The sequence below is a fragment of the Myodes glareolus genome, chromosome 13 (assembly GCF_982192425.1).
Source record: "Myodes glareolus chromosome 13, mMyoGla1.1, whole genome shotgun sequence".
Taxonomy (NCBI): domain Eukaryota; kingdom Metazoa; phylum Chordata; class Mammalia; order Rodentia; family Cricetidae; genus Myodes; species Myodes glareolus.
The window spans coordinates 45,334,148-45,361,866 of NC_142038.1; the positions used below are offsets into that span (position 1 = coordinate 45,334,148).

Genomic DNA, 27,719 nt, shown 5'->3' on the forward strand with positions numbered 1-27,719 from the left:
ACTGACCTCTCATATAGGAAATAGAAAAAAATAAAACCCATATAACCTCATGGTATGCTTTTGAGAATTAACAGACCATGTATGTAAATCGAGTAGGCTAAAAATGGTAGCTATTATAAATGTTGATTCATTTAAATTGTCTTCCAGGACAATTTAATAAAAGAAATTAATTATTTATCAAATAGCTGCTATGTGCCCGATACCCTATCCTTTTATGATTATTTGCCTGAGGTGCTAACACAGTCACCAGGCCATGGTCAAGGGCAGTAGTTAAAGGAATTCTTTCTGTTTTGGACTGGCCTGTTTAATTTCTGAAACAACCCAATCTTCATCCAGTTCCTACTTTTGAAAATTAGGGGTAATAATATTATGTAACTCCTTCACAATGAAATAGCTGTTAGATAGGATGGTATAATTATGACATTTAGCACAGGTCTGACACTGAGATTATTCTTATTTATGTTAGTCTGGTTCATTATTGTTGTTATTGTTATTATTATTTTTTGTTTATTCCCACTGCATTCTCTTCTCTGCTCAGGGCTTAGATAGGATCTAAAGGTTTTCCTAGAGACAGAGGGATGGCTCATTTGCTAAGAGCCCTTGTTGGACCTGGGCTCAGTTCTCAGTACAGATGTGGTGGCTCACAATCATTTGTAACTCCAGTTCTGGGGCACCTGTCATCCTCTGATCTTCTCTTTGGCACCAAGCACACACCTGGTGCACATAGGTATGCAGGCAAGACCCCCCCCCGCCACCAGTTAAATAAATTGCCTCTGGATTTTATGAAAGCCCTCCTCGCTTGTTTGAACAAGCGGTAAAACCAAGATCTTTGATTAAAACTGGGTTTTACTTAGAGGTTTCTTGGAAGATACTTTCTAGTTGCAGGTACCTGTTATTTCTATCAGCTAATTCATGTTGACTAAAGAGAACACTAACTTTTCTTTATGTGTTTTCATTTAGTATCCCAACCCCATGGATAATAATGTCATCGCTGTAAAAACTGTGGAAGAAAAGAAAGGTAAGTTCTCTGAATATGGCCTACTTTAGTTATACTCACTTTGTAAAGGATGCATGTGTGTGCATGTGTGTACGTGTGTGTGTATGTATGTGTGTGTGCATGCATGTGTGTATGTGTGAATATGTTGCATGCGTGTGCATGCATGTGCATGAATGTGTGTATGTGTGTCCGTGTGTGTGCATGTGTGTATGTGTGTGTCTATTACATCTCAGGCAGGACCCTTGTCACTTTTTAAGTTATATTTGATGGTGAGACTGAGGCCGGGCATAATGGTTCAGGTAGCATGTTGAAGTACTTAATATGTGCCAACATTTTTCATTTGCTTATTCAACATTTAGAATAATGTCTGAGGTAGGAATTATGATTTTTCCTGTTTAACGCAGGATGAAACTAAAGCACAGAGAGACTAACCTACCTAAGCTCATTTGGCTGTATCTCTATCACATGTCAATTTGTAGATGGCAAAATAATTGTGGATAGTGCACAGATGAACTAGGCATGGTGAGGTTCGTGTCTGTAACCCCAGCCATTGAATGGTGGAGGCAGGAAGAACTAGGAATTCAAGATTAGCCTGGGCTATTAAAAAAACAGCAGACAGATGTGATGTTGCCATAAATTGCTTAGATTGTGGAACCATAACTGTAGTTTGGCAAATTATGGCTCACGCTGTGTTGTTTTTGTAAGCAAGGTTTTGCTGCACATTAGACACTCCCTCTGTATGCTATCAATGGCTGCTTCATCTGAGTTACAGTAAGAACTGAATATTTGCGAAAGAGACCATATGGCCCACAGATCTAAATTATATACCTCATGACCCCTTCAGAAAATGTCCACTGTGTTCCACCTCGGGGGTTGGGGTGGGGTGCTGGGGTCTCTGGTGCTCTTTGCATTCCCTCCTTCTGGGGAAGCACTGTGACTGTTAGTATTGGGACTTGAGGAGTGGGCAGTGCCAGGAGCTCTGAGCATGGGCACGCTTGATGCCCAAGCCTGTGGAGACAGCCAGAGCCTGGCCCAGCATGCTCAGAATTCAGCCTTTGAAACCATAGGTGCTACAGCTGGGTGATGTGGCTGTAGCTTCCTCTGCTGCGTAAACATGAAACTGTCTTATTTATGGGGCTGCTTTCTGCATATCTGTAGCTATAGAAATAGATTTCAAAAGCATTTTCTCGTGCACCTGTATGTAATGTGGGACAAACTTGCTTTCTGGTTTGAGACAAACCTAATTTCGAATCCTGATTCTGTTACTTCCCTCATGACCAAACTTTTCAAAGGCTTAAGGTCTTTATCTGTCAAATGGTAAAATGATCTTGTTAATTTCAGGATGTCATATTTGTCTCTATTTTATTTTTTACTATTTAACCCCGGTTGATCTGAAACATCCTGTACTCACCAGGCTGGCCTAGAACTCACAGAGAACCACCTGCCTCTGCCTTCCAGGGCTGGTGTTAAAGGCCTGTGCCTACATGCCCAGAAGCAACTCCATTTTTACTATATGTGCTATTCACATTGTCTGAGGTTACCAAAGGACTGCTGGGGATGGAGCATTTGTTTCCTGACTGCAGGTTCCTGGTGGTCATGGTGTTTGCAGCAGGGGTTAGGACAGCTGTAGTTAGAGTGCTGAGAAACCTTGCCTTGTGTCTGAGTCTCAGCAATTCACAGAGAAATGACAGCACTTCACAGTTTGCCTTTTTTTCTTCTGTTTCCTCTCATCATAACTTACACTTATTCTCAGTAGCTTTAACTTTCCCTCTAGGACTGTTCTGGTCTCAGGGGTTTTATTCCTCAGTGAGTGTGGCTCATGTAGTTAATTAGTTACTGGTTTAAATGAAATGGTCAGAAATCTAGGTGTGACGGTGTGGTCCAGGAGCTGGCAGACTCTATTACCACCCTCCTTGTTGTTGAGCTGGTGGCCACTGGCCACTGCCACTGGATGCTTGACACTGATCATCTAGCGTGGTGGCCGGTTTGTGATTCATTGTCTTGACTTTAGCCCATGTGTTCGGACTTGTTTCACATATATCCCTCGAGCATTTGTGATTTGGCTCAGAAAACTGATCTGAAAAACAGAATGTTTTTAAAAAAAGATTTATTTTATTTTTACATGGTGTTTATGTGTATGCCTGTGGCGTACGTGTGCTCGGGTGTAGGTGTCTGAGGAACCCAGATTTGCTGGATCTCTTGGAAGTGGAGTTCTAGGCAGTTGTGAGCTGCTTGATGTGGGTGCTGGGAGCCAAGCTTGTTTACTCGTTACAAGAGTGGTAAACACTCTCAGTCACCGAGTCATCTCTCCAGCCCCCGGAAAACTTCATTTCGTGTCAAGCCTTATCTATGAGAATTCTATATGTTGAAAATTGAAGTTGAACTAAAAAGCTCCATGGACTTTTAGATAAGAATACGTTTCTCCCTAATTATGTTTTGGCTCTGAAATTTTCTTCTTCCAGATGAATCAACAGGACTCATCTATAGAAAGAGGATTGCTATCTGTCAGAATGTGGTGCCAGAAATTTTAAGAAAGGTAAATTCATTTCCGAGTTTAATCACAGTGGGTATAAAACTGAGGAATTTTCATAGTCATAGAAAAAGACAGCATTTTCTGATCGAAGGGAGTGTCAGAATGTCCCACTGTCCACTCTCATAGTTTTGTAAGGGAAATACTTCTTCCATGTCCACCCCAGTTTTGGCAGATGCCTCTGGAGTGTCTCATCTCTGTCCTTTCTGTGAAGGCCCTTTGTGGATATGGGGCGATTTGATGATTATTTTGGGGGTACTTTCAGCATTTTGAATGAAGCGTTATCGTTTCTAGTCTGATCACGACTAGCAACAGGTAAGAATAATCAGAAGTGAGAAGATTGTAAGTGTTAGTCCCATGTTTGGTGAGGGAGTCCATTCTTCTCCTTGTAATGCACTGAGATCATCGTATTCTTCGTGCCCCATGCAAGGCTTTCCGTGCATAGTTCTGTTAATTAAGGCTACTGATGCCAGAATGTTCATGACGGAAAATTGTTCTCTCTCTTTGAAACCCTTAAGCTCTCTGATGATTCTGTATTGGATGGAGGTAAGTTGAAAACGTCATTTGCATGGCTTGAACCATACATGGATTTTTCTTCTTGAGAGAGGGCCTTACTCCGTAGTCTAGGAGGGCCTGGAACTTAGAGTGTAGCCCAGGATGGTGTCAAACTGAAGATAATCCTTCTGCCTCAGCCATCTAAGTATGGAGGTAACAGGTGTGTACCACCATGCTTAGCTGTAGAAGTATAAAAGAAAAGTTTTTATTTATTCTGAATTTTGTATGTAGATGTGTGAGTATATGTATGTGTGTACATATATATACATATATATGTGTATATATTTATATGTCTTGATCTTATCTACTCCCTTCCCCCTCCAATTTCCTTCAGAATCTCCCTCCCAGCTTCATGCTCCCCTATATTTGTCCTAATATTACTATTTTTAAATCTTGTTGTGTCCAGTTAGTGTTGCCCATATCTGCTTGGGTTAGTAGTTATCTCCTGGGGCATGGGTACCCCTCCAAAGAAAGTGGCTCTCCCTCCTTTAGCAGCCATCAACTACAGTAACTCCACAGCTAAGCCCTCCCCTGTCTGTGCTCTCTATGCTGGAAGTTTTAATTTGCTTGATCCCATGCAGGTCTTAGGCAGGTAAGCAGAGCTGGTACGAGTTCATATGCACAACGGCCATGGTGTGTCCATCAGATGCCCTTCTACAGCGCTCCTCCCCTGCTTTCTTTCTTTCCTCTCTTCCACCATGTTCCCTGAATCGTGAGGCGTTTAGTATAGATGGCCAATCTGTGGCCCATTTTTTTCTCAGTACTTTAAACAGCTGGGAAGCTCTTCATTCACGATGTAGGATTTTTGATGGTGGTCTTTTAGTACGTAGGAGAAGAGCATCTTAACAGGCACTTAAAAAGTGCCTCAGAAGACATTCCCTGTGTGATCCAGAATGAATCTGGGCACCCACGGATGAGCGTGCAAATTAAATTGCTGTGCTTATACTAGGAAAAAATGGCAGCTTCCATTCATTCCTCATTGTGGGTTACATCACTGTTATTTCCTTAGTGGAAAGAGGCTAGAACCACAAAGAAAATGAACTCCTTTTGACTTGCAGATGGGAAGCTGGGTTACACTTCAACAGCAAATTATCACTGGCTCTTCCAGAGTTCATAGCTGCCTTTGCCCTATATACGCACTTTGAATCTATTATTTAAAAAGGCATTCAAGTTCGTCTTGTATCTCAATTCTTAAATAATTTAAGGCTCTAACTTGTACAGTTCTGCCTTTGTAGCTTTCGTTGTCTTCTTCACCTGGGAAAGCATTCGTTTCTAGGGACTGAACAGAGATTACAACGAGGAAAATATTTCTCTTGAGACGGCCCTGCATGGGCGCATGTAGGTGGGGCCTGATGAGAACCCATAACCGCAAGAAGGCCTGCCCCAGAGAAGACAAGAAGCACCTGATAATTTTTTGGGGGCCTACATCAGTCCTAGGCCATTTGCAAGTCCTGGGCAGCATGTAGTGAGGCCACAGTGTGCTTGATTATCAGAGACTGAGGGGTGTGGCTGAATTGCCACCCAACCATCAGGACGACTTGTTCCGTTTGTTAGCCGCGACTGAGATCATCTACAGGCGGAGTCTTCATATAGCTTGCTCTTCCAAAATTGAGATTGCTGTCCTCTTTCTGTTGGGCAGGTGAGTATTCTAAAAGTACCTGATATCCGACTAGAAGAGGAATCATGGCTCAGTCTTCAGAAGAGGAACATGGCTATCCAGAGTCACTGCCTCACATGGACACAGTATGCATCCATGAGGGAAGAGTCTGTCTTCCGGGAAAGTGTGGAAAACCCAAATTGGTAAGATCGTCTGTGATCACCTGTGTGTGTGTGTGTGTGTGTGTGTGTGTGTGTGTATGTTGAGTGTGGGGATCCATACACAGCACATGATTTCATACTTACAGTTTCTGTCTATTACACACATATTTCATGTTATTTTTAGTCATGTCAGTAATAGATGAATCTATTTTCTTTTGGAGGAAATATGACAGAACTCAACTCTTGTCCAAGTGCCGCTTCAAATTCTGGTATTTTCTTACTCTCTCCAAAAGCAATGACTGTCACCCATTTGTTGAATATTCCTTTGGACCTTTAAAGGTAACCTAGGTATTCAACAGAGTTTAAACAAGGCAAATACTTTGCTTGACATTATCATGCACTTGACCCATCAGTGGGCCTGCCTAGCACGGGTCAGCTCAAGCAGACTTAAGGAGGTGTTTCTGCATAGACTTACCTTGCCTGCTTAGTTTGTATATCTTTTTAACACACATGATGTCTATGTCATCTACGTTTTTGTACACTTATCTTTTTATGTTTACTAGACTGCTTCTGAGCTTTACCTATCTGATACACGTACAGCTAGATTGTCCCTCCGCATGCCATTCCACTGTATTTTGTCGCTGCCACTGTGGTAGACGCTCTGATGGTATCGAGTTTCTCTTTGTCGTAAAGGAGGGTATCATATTCAGGAGTTGTATGTCTTCTGAATATGACTCCTACAAGATATGTGAGTGTTTCTCTTAGTGAGAATTTTAAGTGTTGTATTTGTTGCAAGAGTATCTATAAACCATCAAATCTGCCTTCCCTAGCATCCAGTTCTCTGAGTCGTGACAGAACTATACATAGCACAAATATGACAAATTATGACAAATATGTACAGTTGTGTCCCTGCTGCCACAGTTACTGCTTAACCCTGCAGGTAGACTAAATCCTCCTGAAATAGTAGGTGAATTTTATGGTGTGTAGAGGGTCATAGATAAGCACTGGAGAAACCAGGAATGTTAATCAGGCAGGGTTGTCTCCTCAATGAAGTTAATGAATATCTGTTGTCCATCTATACTGGGAGTGAGTAGATCTTGTTAATAACCTGCTGACTTTTGGTAGCCTACCTATAAGGTTAGACCTCACCCAAATCCCTCAGAATGCTTATCCCAGGCTTTCCCTTTTTAACTTTGCTTCTAAGTCAATAGAACCCGTCCTTGGGGGCGCTGTCACATGTAGGGGAGCTGCTAACCCCCATGCTATCTTGGTCAGACCATACCAGATCCTAGGCCCTTAAGCAATGGAATCCATCTTCATGGTAGAGGTCACACATATTTTGCAAAAGAGTTTTTATGTCGTCACGTCTTAAGATTTATTGTCCACATGGAATTGGGATGATTGTTACCAGGAAACTTTTTTTGTCAAAACTGTACTAGACTTAAACTTGTCAACAATAACCTGGCCGGGTGTCAGGTTCCAGAAGTTTGAATCAGTGTTGGCTCATGAAGTTGAGATGAACCATGTTTCCTTCTTCACCTCACACTGGTGGTTCCCTGTGTCCATGAGGTTCACAGGGATCCCCACAGGGTGCATGCCTTGTAGGCTGGTTTTAAGGCACTGTGGTGGAGGGGGGGGGTTTCAGGACAGGTATAGTTTGAGTTCCGGGAAATCTTAGTTTGAGATGCTGTCATTAGATATCACAGTCTTGGTGGCTCCAGCAACACCTGTGAATTTCTCATGGCCCTGGGGGATCATGGGGAAGTCCATTCTCTGGGCCCTGGCAGACTGGGGTAGGTGAGGCTTTGCAGACACCTGTCTTCTGTTAAATCTGATAGTGGAGAACATGTAATCTGCTCTCCTCCTCCATGGAACAGATTCCATGGCAGAGTTCTACATTCAGGGACTCATGTAAATTCGACTTACTTCCCAAAGGCCCAGTGTCTTACCTAACTCCTTCACATGGTGGGTTAAGGTTCCAGCACCTAGGCTGGAGGCATCTGGATGGTATACAGCTTGTCTCCCATACATGATGCCTTCTTTCCCTGGCACTAAAAATACAATGTAATGTAATTCAGTAAAATAAAAATGACAACATATAAATTCTGGGGTACATAGACTCATGGTCTATAACACAGATTCTGGCATGTTGTCTTCCAGCGTGTCAACACAAAAGTTTGTACTCCATAACAGCACTCAGCAGAATTCATTTCCCTATAACATGTGGACTGTAGTTAATTAACACACATTTTAATTTTTATTTTTTTAATTTTTATTTTAATTTTAAGTATGATGGGAAGAGAAACAATTTCTTGAAGGCAGATTTAAAAAATTCATATATTTTTATGCATATGGCATTTTTCCTACATGTATTAATATGTACCATATGTGGGTCTTGTGCCTGCAGAGGCCAGAGGAAGGCATTGGAACCCCTGGAAGTGGAGATATAGATGTGTATGAGCTGCTATGTAGGTGTTAGGAACCAAACCTAGTCCTCTGCAAGAGCAGCCAGTGCTTCTTAACTGCTGAACCCTCTCTCCAGTTTCCTGGTTTTGTTTTTGAGACAAGTATCTCACTATTACTCCTGCCCTCCAGTCATCCTCCTGCTTCAGCTTCTTTGGTGTCTGTCATCTTTTTTTGGCACCCAAAGATAGACTTTGGAACAAAAGTAAAACATCGTAATTACTAAATATTAATTCTAACCATTATGGTGAAATATTTGATTTCAGAAGATAATTTACTGTGTTTTATTATTACTGTTCAGTGTGGCTTGAAAATTTTTATTATAGATTTAGTTTTAAAATGAAAGTAATAAAACCTTCAAATAACTAATTGTCTCCATGTAAAAGCCATTCTTAGGGCCCAGCCTTTCTCCAGATCATTCTTTCTTGCACAGTTCTGGTCACACATCAATGGAGCTAGAATGTTTCAACAGCCTCCTGGATGAGTAAGGAAGCATGTCTCAGTCACATCAGAGAGAGATTGGTGGATCCATAGTTTTTTATTATGCTGATGCCCAGAGCTGAGATAGGATGTGGGTGGCTGGGATTAAAGCTGAGACCAGGGAACAGAGTTCTGTTGTTGGCATTCGAATATAGTAAAAGAATGGCATTGTCTGATTGTATGTGTTGGACCCTGAAGTCCAATCACCGAGGAAGAGTAGCCCCAAGAGGCCACTCTTACACTGCAGTTGATGTAAAAACATGAGGATTTAATTCTGTCGTGACAGGGTCTTTCAGCATTCGAGAAGCCAAAAGACCCCGAATGACTATTACAAGCTATTTTTAAAGTAAAAAGCCATAGAAACAAGGGGGAGAAACTCAAGGGTTGTTTTTTACTATTAGGATTGGCTCATTCAAAGGGAATTAGTCTGAGCCAGGGCTGGAGGGCGGTTGCCAGATCAGGTGAGGTAAGAGGAAACATTTGAGGGTGACTTTGACCCCTTCCCAGGGACTGAGTCAAAACATCTGTGGACATCTGTGGGTATCTTGTCCCAGTTCTAGGAGCGGAGCTCTATTTGGAGAATACTCGCAAGGACTCAGGGAGTTGGAGAGTCTCCAACTTTCCAGTACGTGCATGTGTAGTTGTTAGGTTCCCACGGGGAGGGACACTAAGGCTGAGAGACCTCAGAAATGGCCTCAGTTGTCAGAAATGGCTTCAAAGTTATCCTAGAGTTCTACATATACAAAGTAAGTCTTTCATTTCATCCTCTATTTTAGCACTGTGTTTTGTTAATTTAGTATTGTGTTTGGGCTATTGAATAGTCTTAGAAGCTGTCTCTGCCAGTTAAATTATGATTTGCCAAGATAATCCACAAAACTTTTCACTTTGTATTTTTTTTTAATTTATGTGAAAATAATAATTCTGATTATGGGGGAAAGGTACATGACGATCACTCTGGAAACTAACAGTCAATTCTAGGAAACAAATCATATTAGCTAAAGCTCATGCTTATTTACATACTTTTTACATATTATTTGCTTACTACTATTCTTGGTCTATTCTTGACTCTTAGAATGGACTCTGACCTTTTGGTTATTATGATACTGTGATGAAAATCCCTGCAACGGCATATTTTATCATGTATTTAATTACTTTTTTTAAGACAGGGTCTCATGTTACCAAGGCTGGTCTTGAGTTCATTATGTAGCAAAAGATGACCTTGAACTTCTACCCTGTCTCTATCTTCCAGGTACTAGGATTACAGGCCTATGCTTCTACACCTGGTGTATAGGGTGCTGGGGATGGAACCCAGGACTTGGTGTATGTTAGGTCAACCCTCTACCAACTGAGCTACACCCCCAACCTGTTATCTATGATCTAAGAAGTCTTTATGACTCAATTCTAATTTATAGTATGGATGTTTGTACATATGGAAAGAGAGAAAATGAATAAATATGAATGTGTTATTGAGGACTTGTGCAAGCCAGGCATATGCTCTTCCACTGAGCTGTGGCCTCATTTTGCATATTTCAAAATATAGAAACAGAAATTATGTTTAGAACTACTTACCACTATCCTGCAAGACTGCTCCATATTTACATTTTGTGTTATTTCTGTACACCGTCCCCAGAAGTGCTTGCTTCCCCTTTAAGCGTAATGGGGCTAGGAACTTGCTATTTTACTTCCAAAGCCAAATTTAAGTCCAGGAAAGCAGAGTATTCAGGGATTTCTGTATTTGGCGTGGACAATCCCCCATATTGTTGTTGTCTTCTCTGTTGTACAGGGACTGGTGTTTGGAGGTCCAGGATGCTATTGGGGAGTGTTTGGGTGAATGTCAGAGTCTCTGGGCTTGGACTCCAGGCTGATTTTCCTCTTGCCCTTAGGACCCTTCACAAGAAGCCAGAAAATAGGAAGGTGAATGAAATAAAGACAGAACAAAATTCACTTATCTCTTGTGGGAAAATGGACAGTGGAAAATGGACAGTGGCAGTGCCCTGTTTAAAATTTGTTAGTAGAAGAAAAGATTGATAATTTCTGCCTTCTGAAATCCTTCATTCTGAGATAGGCTTATCAATTTCTTAGTATTTGTGTTTGAACTGATTCTCCTTTAAATTTAGTAATATTAGATTTAACCCAGTATGTCCAAAATATTATATTTACATATAATTGGTATGAATAATTGTCAAGAAGTATTTTACAGAAATTTCTAAGGAGCCTCCAGCATCTATTATTCAAGTCTGCCATGACTGTTTTGAGGGACCAGTCCCCATGTGTGGCTGGTGGCTGCCATCAGACATTGCAATTTTGACTAAGAAGGTAGAGTAAGCTTGCCATCTCCTGTCCTTCCCATTGTGGCCTCAGAACTAGAGCAGCTTGGGCGTGATGCTGAGGCATTCTAACCATAAAAGCACCTTTCCTTTAAATACATTTATTAGTTCTAGGCTCTTATTTTGTAATGAATAATTTTTGATGTCTCTAATCTGAGCCACGGCGTGTATGTGGTGGTCAGAGGACAGCTGGTAGGAATTGGCTCTCACCTTCCACTATGTGGGTCTTGGGCATTGAACTTAGGTTGTCAGGCCTAGTGTAGTAATTTTACCTGCTGAGACATCTCTCTGGCCCTTTTAAAAATTCAATTTATTGACAATTTCATGCATGTATAATAATGAATTTTTGTCATCTTCACCCACTGTTGCCAGCTCTCATTCTACTTTCTTTGCTTCTGAAACCATTCTTTCCCATGAGTCTCCTTGCACTTTCATAGTGTGTGTGTGTGTGTGTGTGTGTGTGTGCGCACGCACACACGTACCACCAAATTAAATTAGAATTGTTTGCATAGCATATGATGGGCAATCAGTGAGTGCACCACTGAGGAATGTGGCTTCCTTGTCTGGTACCCATTTTCTGACAGTGGATTCTGAGAGGGGTGGGTCCTCCTGGGCCCCTCCGCTACCTGTGGTGGAATGTTCGGAACCACAGCTGCTATGGGTGCTTGAGTGCAGCCACTGATTTTTGAGTACTCTCATTGGTTCTTTTTTCCTTTATGAAGGACTTTTATTATACTGTGTAGACCATGGTAGATATAGAATAGCTTTGGTTTTGGTGACTGACACTTTCCTAAGTAATGCAGTTCTAGATGGAAGTTGTCTTCTGGAGGAGTTTTGCCCTCTGCTGCTCCTCACCCCAGGATTGGATGTGTTTCGGTGGCAAGTTAAACTGTATCTTTAGGTGCTCCTTCGTGGAGTGTTTGCTTCTGAGGGAGGCAATGATTCTTTTACACTCAGTGTGGCACCTCAGGGGCTCATATCTGAACTTTTCTGTGTCCAGCATGCCCTCCTTGTGCTCTGATGGGATAAGACCTCACATTTGACTTTAAAATGCTCAGTTGAGTATATGCCAAGAATGTTGAAGGTTCATTTTTATAAGAATTTCAGCAAAACCGCTCCTAGAACAGAGTACAAAAGGTGTTGAAAGTACAAATGAAATTTTACAAACAGACGAAATTAATGGGTTGAGCAGCCTAGGTTCACAGTTTTATAGAGGCCCCCCAGGTGACTATTACTCATTCTAGTAAATAGGTCTGTAACCTTTGAAGGTTTCAACTTTAGATTTCTAAAAGTGCCAAGTTTCAAGTAATTATCCAACAAATCACAAAGGGTATGATTAACATCTTTCAAGAGATGCTTGTTGGGCAGCTTGCGTATCTACCTCTTTCCTCCTATGGAGTTTTTATGTTTGTTTCAGCAACAGATGTGGCAGTTGTGTGACTTCCGTGAGATTTCAAGGCCGGCACTGCCCCTTTTGATCGGTTTCCAGACTCAAGGTTACCCAAGTATTAACACCCTCTGGCTCTACTCGCTTACTTGGCAATTATTTCTAAGATTCGGTCCTAGTGCCTCAGGACTTGAGGGTGCTGTTACCTAGTAGCGTGAATGAGTACCCCGGTATGCAGCTGCAGACACAGCTCCCTCTACTCACAGTGACCTTGATTTCTAGGACACTAGAGGGTCATCTAATGATTAGCAGGGTTCACCACCACGTACAGCAAGCTGCCACAAGGTGCCTTCTGCTCAAACTCAATTCTGGTTAGAGCCTCATTTGGGTTCATAATGACTGCCCTCATAAAGGACCCCGTTTGCCTTCTGATGCTTGCATTCACGTTGTCTGTTCTGGTTTTCTTAGCTGTACTTCCTGTCTTGTGGGGGGTTTTGCACTGACGTCATGGTTTTCTGTGCCCTAGAGTCAGGCACAGTGTGTGACAGACACAAGGTGCTCCGGGACCTTTGACAAATAGCTGATTAATGTTCATGGGATTCAGGTCAAAACTAGGAGTGGCGGGAGGGAGGGGAAAGAGGTGAACTGGGCAGAGGGCAAGCAGAACTTGGGAAGCTCTGATGGGGTTGGTAGGAGTCTTGTGCACTGATATGGGAAGCTCTCATTGGTGCTCTTGGTCACCTGTGCGCTCTTTGCTCTGGGAAAAGTTGGCTTGAGCTCTCCCCCCCCCCCCCACAGTGATACCAAGATGTAGTAAGCTCCTGAGTGGGACTGCATGGAGCATGTGTGATTTTCACTAATGGTGAGGAAACGCTTCTGATGCTGGGTGGCTCTTAAAAGGCGCTGTGTTTGAAAGACAAAGTAAGCTGCTTTATTGAGGAGATAACTGAGATGGAAACAGCAAGCTTTAGCCAAGAGAGCATTCTGCGGCACTCACAGGTGAAAGCTTTTGAAATATCTCAGTGGACATCACTGATTTTTCTTTTTAAAATCTTCCATTGGTTTAGAGTTGTGTCTTCCTCCAAGGTTCAGAGGGGAATTAAGAAGTTCAGATGTGTTGCAGCGAGTCTAGTTCTATAGAGGCCCCAGGTAAGTCTGCCCAGTAGCTTTGGGGACTTGGATTACCAGCCGTGTCCTGTGGCACTACCGATAAGCAGATACAGAGCCGGCACCCCTTTGGAACTTCATCCCCACTTTGCGAAGTTCTCGTTAATCTTGTGCAGCGTGACAAGTTGATAATCTTCTTCCCCAGCAAACAGCAAACATTTCCCAGTGGAAAACACCCCACGAAGGAGCACAGGAAACTCTTAGCAGCCCCTTGAACATATGGGAGAGGAGTGATTGATGAAGGGCAGGGGTGAAGATGTGAGACGTCAGTGAGTCTGATGCATGAGAAAACGTACGCTCTTGTCTGCTCCTAGGGAGCACACATTATGGGGACACTTCTTTTTTTTGTGGTAGTTATGCACCTACAATACATTAAATTCTTAAGAGTATTGAAATGATAGTGTTTTGTCAGTCGGGCAGTGATGTAGTGCAGAACCCACAGATCCCAAGACAATCAAGAGGAACGTGGTGACTCAGCTGTGCCTCGGCTCTCAGGAGGCTCATCAGTCCAGAAGCTTGATTATCATCAGAGCTGGGCTGTGTTTTGTCACTGTGACAACGTATCAGAGAAAACACCCAACTTCACGGAGGCCCCATTTATTTTGTCTCACCATTTCATAGATTCCAGGGCCTGCCTGTCTGGTTCTGTTGCTTTCAGTCAGGCTTGTGATAGGGTGTGGACATCATGGAGGAAGGGTATGGCAGAGAAAAGCATCCTGCTTCACATCAACCAGAAAGGAAAGAGAGAGGGGAGGGAAGGTAGGAGAGGGAAGGAGGAAGGGGAAAGGGAGAGAGAATGAGCCTTGGCTATACTCTTCAGGGGTCCTGGATTTTTATTTCCCCAAATTTAGAAGAAAAAAAGCTTAGTCAGAATAGGAGTCTTGGTTGTTTAAACTGCTGTTAATTTTTAGAGTGTCTAGATTTGGACTGTGTGTTCTTTTTTTTGTGATTCTGGTGTGCAATATGTTGAATGATGCCTGTGTATGAACAAAAAGTAACGCAGACCCTGGTAACTGGCTAAGTGAGTCAGTCTCGTTCACACATGTTGTGGTGGCTTGTCCCTCAGCTGGTGAAGTCTGCCCTCTGCTGACTTTAGCAGATGGACAATCTCCTTGACAAAACAGTCTACAAATATGTCCTCCTTCCCCACCTTTCTTCCTCCCTCTTCCCTTCCCTTCCTAATGCATTTTAGTGGTTTCTTCTTACATACTAGTTACTACAAATGAAATTGAGATTGTAATGGAGAAAAAAAGAGATACTCCTACTTAGAAAAATGTTTGGTGTTCTCTAGTCACATGTTTGACTGCTAACGACACGTAAGTTAGTATATGAACATTCTGGCTTTATCTGCCCCACCTCAGTAGGTGGGCAGGGAAGTGAGCACTGATTTAGGGTAGCATGGAGTAGAGGATTTCCATTCTAGAGACAAGGACCTGAGGATTTCCATTCTAGAGACAAGGACCCAAGGATTTCCATTCTAGAGACAAGGACCCAAGGATTTCCATTCTAGAGACAAGGATCTGAGGATTTCCATTCTAGACACAAGGATCTGAGGATTTCCATTCTAGAGACAAGAACCCGAGGATTTCCATTCTAGAGACAAGAACCTGAGGATTTCCATTCTAGAGACAAGGATCTGAGGATTTCCATTATAGAGACAAGGACCCAAGGATTTCCATTCTAGAGACAAGGACCCAAGGATTTCCATTCTAGAGACAAGGACCTGAGGGAGAGACAAGGATCCTTGGATTTCCATTCTAGGGACAAGGACCCTTGGGGGCAGCGGTTGCCTTGGATGTAAGAGTAGAAAGGGATGTGAGAAAATCAGGCAGCAGTAATACGGGAGAGAAAGGCATGGCTGCCCAAGAGTCAGCTGACATAAACTGAGCATCAGCGGAGACTGATGAGCTAGCCAGAACTGTATCACTGGTTGATGGTCTCCTGGATGCATATCAGTAAGTGGGGGCAGAAAATGGGGAAGCTGGTGAGGTTGTGGGGGACAGGTCTGTGTGGGATTGGCCCTTCTGCCCTTTTGTAAGTCATTCAACATCTCTTTACTACAGCTTCATCATATTTATGTAAAGAAACAAAATTTCAAAGCATATCAGCCTCCGAGGATGCCTTGTCTAGGGTGCAATGTCACCATAGAGAGTTTTGAGTGTGACAGAGAGTGTGGAAATGTGTGTAAGATAAGTGTGATACAGTCATCTGTAGGTTTAACAGAGGAAGCAGGAGGAAGACCTGAATCTCCCTGAATGCTTACACTTCACCACCCTTTTAGAGTGTAGAGCAAGGAGAGCCATGCATGAGGTGGTTAAGCGAAGGGCTAACCTATGCTAGCTACACCTTTGCTGAAAATGGTTCTTGGTTGCACAGAACCTACTCAGAATGTTTTATTTCTATGGATATGATAATCATGCCTTTACTGTTAATTTTATGTGATTGTCAAAGTAACACATCTAAGATTTGCTAACCACAGGAGAGTATAACAAATGCGTAGCACCTCTAGTTGAATGTTCCTAGATTCTGTTGGTTAGCGTTACAGCTCAGTCAGTCTGCCCATCCTCTTTTTATTTCTTCTTTTACAATTTATTTATTGTGTATGGGCACTTTGCCTGCATATATGTCTGTGCACCAGGTCCATGCAATACCTGTGGAGGCCAGGAGAGAGCGTTGCGACCTCTGGGACTGGAGTTACAGATGGCTGTGTGCTGCCATGTAAGCACTGGGAATTTAACCCAGGTTCTCTGGAAGACCAGACAGTGTTCTTAAGCACTGAGCCATTTTTCTAATCACCCTTTTTTGTTTCCTTTAAAAGTTTGTGTGCTTGTGTGTGTTTGTACATGTGTGCATGTGTGTGTGTGTACATTCCTTTGTGTGTGTGTATGTGCGTGTACATGTGTGCATATGTGTTTTAGGGGCTGACTCATCATTGTTAGAGGATGTCCTTGGTTGCTGGGCCTCCTCACTTTACATCTTGCTTGAGGACTGACACACTAATCCCTCCCAAAGAGTGGGAGACTCTTCAACTTCTCATCTTTAAATATTAAAGTCATTGTAAAAGTCAGCTCCGACTAATCCTGAATAAAGACAGGAGAGATTAGTGTCACTAGAATGTAGTTTTACACGAAGAAAGCATTTTAAATGAGCTTAAATCTAAGAGGCAGAGGTGTATGTGTCAGGTTGGTGGGGTGAGTCGTGTGTATGTGTGTGTGTGTGTGTGTGTGTGTGTGTGTGTGTGTGTGTGTAGTGTGCAGGATCAGGATCAGGAAGAGGAAGGTAGGAGGTGGGAGGAAGGGAGAGAGGAGGCCTGAAGGTTTGGATTTTTGCTGTGACTTGATCTAAATGTAGATACTGCTGTTAGATCCAAGGGAGAGTGTGTGTACTTGAGATGATTCTAAGTGAAGGAGAGCTTGCCTGCCTTGCATTAATACTCAGCAATGGGGGGTGAAAAACAGAAAAGACAAAGCCATGCTAGCTAGTTTGACTAAAATCACATCTTGTTGACTTCAGCGTTTTTCTCAGAATATTTTTTTTTGTGTGTGTGAGTGCATGTATACATGCATCTGTAAATGTACACACATAAATGTATATGTACACATGTGTGTGTATATGCATGGGAACATATGCATAGTAGATTTGGGTGTTTCTGCGCTCCATAAGATGTAAGAAGGCAGGGAGAATGGAGATAATATTTTCTGTGCTGAGTAGTGGGAGAGCAAAGATAAGTAGTTCTCCTAACAAGTGTGGTCATCCTCATTAAGTGCAAGAACTGTGCTGCGAATGTAGTATAAGGGGTTGTTTGCAGGCGTCGGTGGCGGCAGCAAGGCTAGCAGTCGCCAGTGGTGCACAAGCAGTTGTTAATCTGTGTCAGCTACTCAGTGCTGGGCGAAGTCTCTTTCCTTCAGGATAAAATCTGCTTTTAAAACCCAAGGCCCCTTTCAATCCGGGGTCCACATCCCTTGTCATTTCTATCTCTCACATCATACCATTCCTGAGACTATCATGGGATTAATGAATCTTGTGCCATGTCTGGGGATTTTAAGATAATGTGCGTGTGTGTGCTGGTTAGTTTTTTTTTTTTTTTCTCACCTTGATACAAGATAAAGTCATCTGAGAGGAAGGGACCACAGTTGAGAAAATACCTCCATCAGACTGGGATGTGAGCAAGTGTGTGAGACATCTACTTGATTAGGGATTGATGTGGAGGGCCCAGCCTACCGCAAGTGAGAGCATCCTTGGACTGGCAGTCCTGGTTAGTATAAGAAAGGAAGGTGAGCAATCCAGGGAGCCGCATTCCTTGGTGGTCTCTGCTTCAGTTGCTGACTCCAGATTTCTGCATTGAGTTCCTACCCTGACTTTCCTAAGTGATGGACTGTGATGTGGAAGAATAAGCCAATACACCCTTTCCTTCACAATCTGCCCGTGGTTATGGTGTTAGTCATAACAATAGAAAGCAAGCTAGGACAGTGTGGTTTCTTGGATATCATAGGTCACTTTGTGCCTGGGCCCCTGTGGGTTTTCTCTGTTGGAATCCTCCACTGGTAGATGCTACCGCTCACCTCCTTCTTCTTTTGCATTTCCTGTCAAATAGAGGTCCTGGAAGAGCTTCTCCTTCTCAGTATGGTGTGGGGAAAGGAAAATTAAGTGTTGACTTAAGAGATTAGAAGTGAAGGCTGAGTCCAAAGTTACCAGGTACCTTAATTGGAAATGTTTCTTAGCACCACAGACATTTTTCAAAGGAATGTTTTATTTTTATAAAACTGAAATTCAAGGCTTCCATTTTTTGCGTGTAGTATGTACATGTATGGTATATGTGTGTGATGTGTATGTGTATCTGTGTGTTTAAGGATATGGGCATCTGTGTGTTGGTTTGGGCAGAGGAAGGTGCTGAGTGTCTGCTCAGTCTCTCTTTGCCCTGTTTCCTTGAGACAGGATCTCTTACTGACCCAGGAGCAAGGCTAGCCACCATCAAGTCTACTGATCCTCTGGTCTCCACCGTAGCCTCCATCACACCTAGTTCCCCCCCGCCCCCCAGGGATTTGAACTCTGGTCTTCATTCTTGCCCAGAAACAGTTTTATCCAATGGTCCATTTTATTAGCTCTGCAATAAATGTATGAATATCTCATGCTATATATTACATAGCGTATATGATAACAAATGTATATAAGTATACTCATATGTATTTGTAATTATATAGGATATTTAATGTAGATATGTAATTATATATGATATGTAATCTATAACATATTTTAAAAATATATGTAAATATGTTATATATATATATTTGTGATTATATAGAATATCTAATATATAATATATACTAACCATACAGTCAGTGGTTTCAACAAATAAATTAGGCCAGTTTCACTATAGCCCATGTCCCTAGTAGGGGTGCATGCATTCAGCTTCTGAATAGCTAGAAGTCTTAATTTCCTTTTCATTTCTGGAATGTATTTACTGAGTTCTTGGTTTATATGTCTTCTTTTGGCATGCTGAATATGTTAACCCAATTCCCCCTGGCCTGCAAAGTTTCTGATTAAAAAAGAGAAAACCACCGCAGACCTCCCAGAAGCTCCGAGTATGTGACAGGCTACTTTTCTCTTGGTGCTTCAACATTCTTGGGGTGATTTTTGGTACCGTGTGACGTGTCTGGTGTAGATCTCTCTAGGTGTCTCCTAGCTGGAGTTTGTTGAGATTTTGAATTTGTAGGCACATTTTCTTTTCTTTTAAATTTGGGAGGTTTGGCCCACTATTGCTTTATATACTCTCTCTTCTCTGTTCTTGTTGCTTTCTTCTTTAAGACTCTGTAGTGTGTGAGTGGATCCACCTGACAACATCCACAGGTTTCAGAACTTCTTGTTGTGTTTCTTCATTCATTTTTGTTTTTTGAACAGCCTGTCTCCAAGTTCCTTGCTACTATTGCTTTATGCTTTTAAGTAGTAGTTTGTCTTTGTTGATATTTTTATCTTGTTAATGCTCCAATTTCCTGAATTCATTCAGTTGTCTGATTTTTTTTTGTTAATTGAACATTTTAAAAATAATTACTTCAAATTCATTTGTTAGGTAACTCATAGGGGCAAGTTTCTAGAAATTTGTTTGGGTCCATGACTATTTTCCTGTGTGCGCATATGCATGAGCACATGTTGGCAGAGGTTTCTGTCCTACCCGGTCCTGCAAGCCATTCAGTCCCAAAGAAACACACAGAGGCCTACATTAATTTTAAATTGGTTGGCCTATTAGCTCAGGCTTCTTATTAACTCTTACAACCTCCATTAACACATAATTTTTGTCTGTGTCAGCCCCGTGACTTGGTACCTTTTATCAGCAAGACATTCTCACCTTGCTTCCTCTGTGTTTGGTGATGACTGCAGACTCTGCCTTTCTTCTTCCCAGAATTCTCCTGTTTTGGTCACCCTGCCTATACTTCCTGCCTGACTACTGACTAATTAGCATTTTATTAAACCAGTACAACTGTTAAACCTTTACAGGGTACAAGATCATTGTCCCACAGTAAGCACAAATGTGTCCTGTGAGCTTTCAGATATTTGACTCTACGAAACAATTACCACACCTTCCATTTGTCATGGGCTGGCTTTGCACAGAAGCACCTCCCCAACTGTCCCAGCCTGAGAGTGTGCAGATACTCAGACTTTTTCTGAGTCTCTCTGGGACTGTATAGGAGATATCCCAGATGCAGAAATCTGCCCTGTCATCAAGCCAAGCCTGTAATCTCTCATTTCTGCTGGTAATCTGTCTGTGGTACCTCAGACCCTTAAGGGTTATATATCAGCCTTCTGTGCTTGCTTTAGTTCCTAGTGATCAGCAAGCATCCAAATATACAGTTAGCCTTCCCCGGAGCCATGTCTTTAGGCAAGACCTGCCGAAGTCACAGTATGGATGCACATTTATTTCCTTTCTTTCTTTTCTGTGGGAGGAACATGCCTTTACAGTTTCTCCCCATTCTGCCTCACTGTGCCAGTTGGGAGGGAGGTATCTGTAGTTTGATGGTTAATTTAGATGGATTAAGAACACCCGGGGCAATAGTGAGGCCCAGGTTTGAGTGTGTCTGTAAGAGCTTTTCCAGACTGGATTGAGCTCATCTGGGGAAAATCTGTATCGAATGTGGATGACTCTATTCCCTGGACTGAGGTCCTGGACAGGAGAAAAAAAGGAATAAAGAAGAAAGCCAGCTGAGTGCCTGAAATTTTCTTTTTTGTGAATCCACTGCGATGTGAGCAAGTAGCCTCCCAATGGCATGGATGTGAGCTGACCAGGCAGCATTACATTATATATATATATATATATATATATATATATATATATATATATATATATACACACACACACACACACAGATATATTTATATCTACATCTGTATCTATAAATAATTAATCCCAGCATTATAGATTATAGCCCATGAACTGGGGCCTAAAGCACACTCCTCTTCCAGTGAGGCATAGTGTGTGTGTGTGTGTGTGTGTGTGTGTGTGTATGTATGTGTGTGTGCATGCGTGTATACCTCAGCACTTGGGAGCTGGAGACAGGAGATTGGAACTTCAAGGCCAGTCCCTATCACAGACTTTGAGACCAGCCTGGGTTCCATGACACCCAATCCCACAAACAAACACCAACACCCATACACAGTAGGAGCCTCTCCGTCCTGCAGCTGCTATGTCAGGAATTCTGTTGTAGCAACAGAAAAGTTCCACTCCTGCAGTGAGTGAAAGCAGCACACTTGACTTGCTCTGATGTGACTCTTCTTGGCTCTGCCCTCACTTGGGTGTATGCCACCTCTTAATTGGTTTCAGGAGGTCCCATGAAGGTAATTTTGTTTGTACATTTTTGTTAAGTCACTGTCTTTCTGGGGGGAGGTTTGAGCTGGAGGCTTCCTGTTCAGCCATCTTATTTCATTCTCAAGTAAAACCCAAATCTCTGCTTTATGAGGTGGAGATAATTAATACTGGAAGGACTTTGGCCATTAAAATGGTAGAAATGGTAACATACCTGCTCCCTGTCACTCCTGGCCCCATCAGAGATTCAGTATCTTGTTCAGACGTCTGGTTTTGCAGTCTCCATATTTGCCTGCCTGTCTTTAGCAACTGTGGCTAGCTTGTGTCAGTCATTCCTCATGTCCCTGTTACATGCTCCTTTATTATAATAGTTGGAAATAGGTAGTATTAGGATCCCATTTACACGTGAGAAAAAGATATTGGGATCCCATTTACATGTGGTTATAGAAGGTAAACTATTTAAGGTCAGGAGGCTGACTGGCCTCAGATTCAGTTTTTAAGAGGCATTTCGCTTTAAGCAGAGGAACTAACTAACTGTATTTAATGTCTTGGAGAAGGTTCATGTTAGTCACATAATGAAAGGGGCTCTTGGTCCTGATTACCATGAAAATAAATGTGTTTAGATGTTAGCAGTAGTCGCCTAAATTGCAAATTAAGAGTGATATTTTCTAGCTGGGCATGGTGGTGGTGCACAGCTTCAGGTCTAGCATTTGGGAGGTAGAGGCAGTTTTAAATCGGAAAACTTAAAGGAAATGGACAACTTTCTAGATAAATATCACTTACCAAAATTAAATCAATACCAGATAAACAAATTAAATAGACCTATAACTACTAAAGAAATAGAAACAGTCTTCAAAAGTCTCCAAACCAATAAAAACCCAGGAACAGATGGTTTCAGCACAGAATTCTACAAGATTTTCAAAGAAGAACTAATACCAATACTCCTCAAATTGTTCCACACAATAGAAACAGAAGGAACATTGCCAAACTCTTTTTATGAAGCAACAATTACCCCGATACCCAAACCACTAAAAAAGAGAATTACAGAACAATCTCACTCATGAACATTGATGCAAAAATATTCAATAAAATACTGTCAAGTCGAGTCCAAGAACACATCAGAAAAAATCATCCACCATGATCAAGTTGGTTTCATTACAGAGGTTTCATGCAAGGATGGTTCAATACATGAAAATCTGTCAGTGTAATCCACCATATAAACAAAATGAAAAAAATAAAAGACCACAGGATCATTTCATTAGATGCTGAAAAAAAAGCCTTTGACAAGATACAACATCCCTTCATGATAAAGGCCTTGGAGAGAGTAGGGATATAAGGAACATACCTAAACATAATAAAGGCAATATGCAGCAAGCCAACAGCCAACATCAAACTAAATGAAGAGAAACTCCCTGTGATCCCACTGAAATCAGGAACAGGACAAGGTTGTTAATCCTCACCATATCTATTCGATATCATTTTTAAGGTTCTAGCTAGAGCAATAAGATAACAAAAGGAGATCAAGGGGATACAAATCAGGAAAGAAGAAGTCAGACTCTCACTATTTGCTGATGAAATGATAGTTTACATAAGCGATCCCAAAAATGCTACCAAGGAACTTCTACAACTCATAACCACATTTGAAATATAGCAGGATACAAGATTAACTAAAAAAAAAAAAACTCAGTAGCCTTCCTTTACACAGATGATAAAAGGGCTGAGATAGAGATCAGAGAAACATCACCGTTCATAACTTGAAGTAACTTTAACCAAACAAGTGGAAGACCTGGATGACAAGAACTTTAAATCTTTGAAGAAAGAAATTGAAGAAGACACCAGAAAATGGAAAAATCTCCCTGCTCTTGGGTAGGCAGAATTAACATGGTAAAACTGACCATCTTAGGAAAGGCAATCTACAGATTCAAAGCAATGACCATCAAACTCCCAGCGAAATTCTTCACAGACCTCGAAAGAAAAGTAGTCAAGTTCATATGGAAAGGCAAAAACAAAAAACAACAACAAAAACCCCAGGATAGCCAAAACAATGCTGTACAATAAAGGAACTTCTGGAGGCATCACAATTCCTGACTTCAAACTCTACTACAGAGTTACAGTACTGAAAACAGTTTTATTGGCATAAAAACAGACAGGTGGACCAATGGAACCAAGTTGAAGACCCAGATATTAATCCACACACCTTTGAACACCTGATTTTTGACAAAGGAGCAAAAAAATATCAAATAAAAAAAGCGTATTTAACAAAGGATGCTGGCATAACTGTATATCACCATGTAGAAGAATGAAAATAGAATCACTTTTATCGCCATGCACAAAACACAAGTCCAAATGGATCAAAGACCTCATCATAAAGCCAGCCACACTGAACCTCATAGAAGAGAAAGTGAGAAGTACACTTGAATGCCCTGGCACAGGAGACCACTTTCTAAATATAATCCCAGTACTACAGTCACTGAGAAAAACAATTAATAAATGGGACCTTTTGAAACTGTGAAGCTTCTGTAAAGCAAAGGACATGCTTTACAGAACAAGACAAAACAGCAGTCTACAGAATGGGAAACGATTTTCACCAACCCTACATTGGAAGGAGGACTAATCTTCAAAATATACAAAGAGCTCAAGAAATCGGTCATCAAAAGAACAAATAATCCAATAAAAAATGGGGCACAGATCTAAACAGAGAACTCTCAACAGAGGAATCTAAAATGGTTGAAAGATACTTAAGAAGATGTTCAACATCCTTAGCCATCAGAGAAATGCAAATCAAAACAACTCTGAGATTCCATCTTACACCTGTAAGAATGGCAAGATCGAAAACACTGATGACAACTTATTTTGGAGAGGTTATGGGGGTAAAGGGAACAATCCTCCATTACTTGTCGGAGTGCAAACTGATAACAGCCCCTTTGGATATGAATATGGTGATCTCTTACAAAATTAGGAAACAGCCTTCCTCAAGACTCATCAGTATCACTTTTTTAGGGTACCCAAAGGATGCTCAGCCATACCACATGGACATGTGCTCAGTTATGTTCATAGCTTTGTTCATAGCATTGTTTGTCATAGCCAGTACCTAGAAACAACCTAAATGTCCCTCGACTGAAGAATGGATAAGGAAAATGTGGCACATTTACACAATGGAGTACTACACAGCAGAAAAAAATAATGGCATCTTGAAATTTGTTGGGGAATGGAAGAATCTAGAAACATCATTTTGAGTGAGGTAACCCAGACACAGAGACACAACTCCTCTCACTTCTCTCTTTCACTTTCAACTTCATAATTGTTTGTGTACACACACACACACACACACACACACACCCTACTGTGTCCAATTAGTGTTGACCATATGCACTTGGGTGCATGACTGGCCACTTAGGCATGGACAACCTATCACGGGGCTTGTCTGTGAAGAAAACTGACTTCTCTCTCAGAAGCTGTGCCTTGCCAGTAGCTTGTCAACCAGTGCTGGTAGGGGTGGGGCCTGGTGAGCCCTTTCCGGCCTGGCCTGTGCTGGAGTGCCAACTGGTGTGGGCTGCTGCAGGTTTTGTGTAGGCAGCCTTACTGTTGAGGGCTCACGGGTGCAAATCTTCACCATGTCCAGAGGACAACAGTCCTCCCTGTCCTCTGCTCTGACAATCTTTCTGCCCATCTTCTCGGCTGTTTCCCGGGCCTTGGAACAGGGCTTGTATGGTAGATGTTCCATGTCCGATGGAAACTCCACACTTGGGGTTCTCTACACCTCGCCTGTTGTGGTTCTTTGTGGTAGCCTTCTTCGCCTGCAGATGCTGCATTGGTAGGGGATGAGAGCTGCACTAATATGACTGTAAGAAGTAAGTGTTTGGAAGGCGATCAAAAACCATCAGTTTAGCTTGGTGTCGGTAGCTTCCTGCATCATGAAATGAATATTCTTTCATTGAAATGATTGCTGTTTAGACTGTATAAACTGTACCATAGTTAGGTCAACCTTAAATAGAATTTTTTGTTTTAACAGGTAATTACTCAATTATTATGGATATTATTTTGTGTTAATTATAAATGGTAATTATGCTGCTGAAAGTGTCTGTAATTACATATCCAAACGCAAAGTGATATGAAAGATGAGTGTTTTTGACAATTGCGAGGGAAAGATGTATTGTGATCATATCGATGCCCCACTACCCTTCCTTTTCCCTCTCCCGCTGTAGTGGCATCTTCTTCCCAATGAATGACCCTCCTGCCCCCAAAGCTTGTTCTATTTTATTTTATGCAGATAGCCAGAGAGATGAATTGTGTGTGTGTGTGTGTTTGTATAAATATTTTTCTTTTCTTTTTCTTTTTTTTTTTTAGGACAGAGTTTATTCAAAGAGGCAGAATTTCAATCACAGGGGCTGGATTTTTCAACTGTATTTTGGAAACTTTTGCTAGTGCATTCTTAAGACAGGGAGCCCAGAAGGTAAGCTTGGTTCAACTTTGAATTCATATTAATTTTAAGAAAACATGGAGAAATCGGTTGGGAATTGAATAGGACATAATAGAACAGATATGATAAAATGGGAGTTAATGAATAAATGTATCCACAAAATTTCTCTTAATAATTGCTGTTTAAGTCCAAAGTTTAACCAGGCTAAGTCAGTCTGAATGCATTCTAAGGAGTGCTGATCAGGCTGTTGAGATTAAGGATGTGTTATTGGCCTGGTTGGGGGGCGGTGTTCTGTCATGGATCCAGACTGGTTTAGCATAGGCTGGAAGGAAGTCATTGAACTCCTAGAAGGTCTAATGCCACTTTTTCTCACTGAGACATTATTGTGCTTGTTTTCTGCTAGAGCACAATGTGTGCATTTGTTAAAAAAGAAAATAAAGTAAAAGAAAAATAACACCACCACCCTCCTATCTACAAAATTGCAATCTCAAAGTAATGCCCCTGGTGAGAAAATTAATTTTATCACTGTGTCTCTGACTGAGTTGACTCCTTGTTCAACTATTAAATCCTCTATTAGAAAAAGCCATAATAATAATAATTAAGTATAATTGTTTAGCACACAAGTCTATTCATCAAAAGGATGGAATCCCTTTTGGGAGAGATAATATTTAAATGTTGAGTTGAGGTTTCTTATTATTAGACTGACTACACAGAGTCATTTGTAAAGTAAAATAAAACTCTATCTGATGGACCCTATGAAAACACATATCAGGCTGTATTTATCCTGGAGGCTGTGACTTGCCTCACTTTAGACAAATACATAGAAATAGTGAAATGTGGGCTCGAGACTCCATCCCATCTTTCATTGAGGTCCCAGCTAGATGCAGTAAAGTCCTTACCTTCTCAGCACAGTACCCTTCACACAAATGACTGTGCCGTCACAGACTTGTTCGTGTCCTACACTCCTAGTAGAATTTGACTGCAAGTGACAAAACACACTTTGGGTTGGTCGTTGGAATGGTGTAAGGGTGCTGAGGCTGGCTGCTGGCTTCAGGAAGAGCTGCCCTGAGGTGGGAGCTGCTGGACACCTTTGTAGGATTCTATCTCTTCCAACCCAGTTTATCTGGTGTGTAGGTGATGGAGGAGGGTTATCTGTCTATTGTGTTATTTTCATTGGTCAATAAAGAGACTGCCTTGGCCCTTTGATAGGACAGAAAATTAGGTAGGCGGAGTAAACAGAATAGAATGCTGGGAAAAGGGCAATGAGGCAGACGCCATGGAGCCAGCCACCAGGTCAGACATGCTGAATCTTTCCCAGTAAGCCACACCTCGTGGGGCTATACAGAGTATTAGAAATGGGTTAATCAAGATGTGAGAGTTAGCCAGTAACTAACTCTCTAGAGATAATGGGCCAGGCAGTATTTAAATAAATGCAACTTATGTGTTATTATTTCTGGGACTAAGCTAGCCATGTGGGGAGCTGGGCAGGATGAAAAGTAGGCCTGCCCGCAGCTCCAAGCTACATGTAGGGATGTGTGTGCTTCCTGGTTCTCTTTTCTCCAGTCTGGCTCTCCCTGTTTAGTGGGCTGTGGGTCTCCACTGTCCAGGTGTCTATGTTGAATATAGTTCTAGCCAGTGGAAAGACTGACTGCATCTCTCTCTCTCTCTCTCTCTCTCTCTCTCTCTCTCTCCCAGCAAAATAACTGTAAATAACTGTCTATTTCTTCCTTTTCTAATGTCTCTGGAAGGAGAGGCTCTTGTTTGCAAATAGGTCAAACAACACTTGTACAATTGAATGGCAGCTGTACAAACAGGATCCTCTTCTCTGCCATGGACATGG

The 27,719-nt window shown here is 41.8% G+C and overlaps 1 protein-coding gene across 4 annotated transcripts in view; it reads left to right on the forward strand.

The window, feature by feature from the left end:
• Positions 1-27,719, forward strand: part of Prelid2 (PRELI domain containing 2) — an 86,854-nt gene that overhangs the window by 12,618 nt on the left and 46,517 nt on the right. For all 4 annotated transcript variants that reach the window (XR_007228727.3, XM_048419411.3, XM_048419412.3 and 1 more), the window contains 4 exons: positions 961-1,018; positions 3,460-3,533; positions 5,722-5,882; positions 25,807-25,912. Coding sequence is in view for 3 of the 4 variants with exons in the window: in XM_048419411.3 (XP_048275368.1) it covers positions 961-1,018; positions 3,460-3,533; positions 5,722-5,882; positions 25,807-25,912 (399 nt within the window). In the remaining variant the exon portion in view is untranslated. The remainder of the gene's footprint in view (positions 1-960; positions 1,019-3,459; positions 3,534-5,721; positions 5,883-25,806; positions 25,913-27,719) is intronic.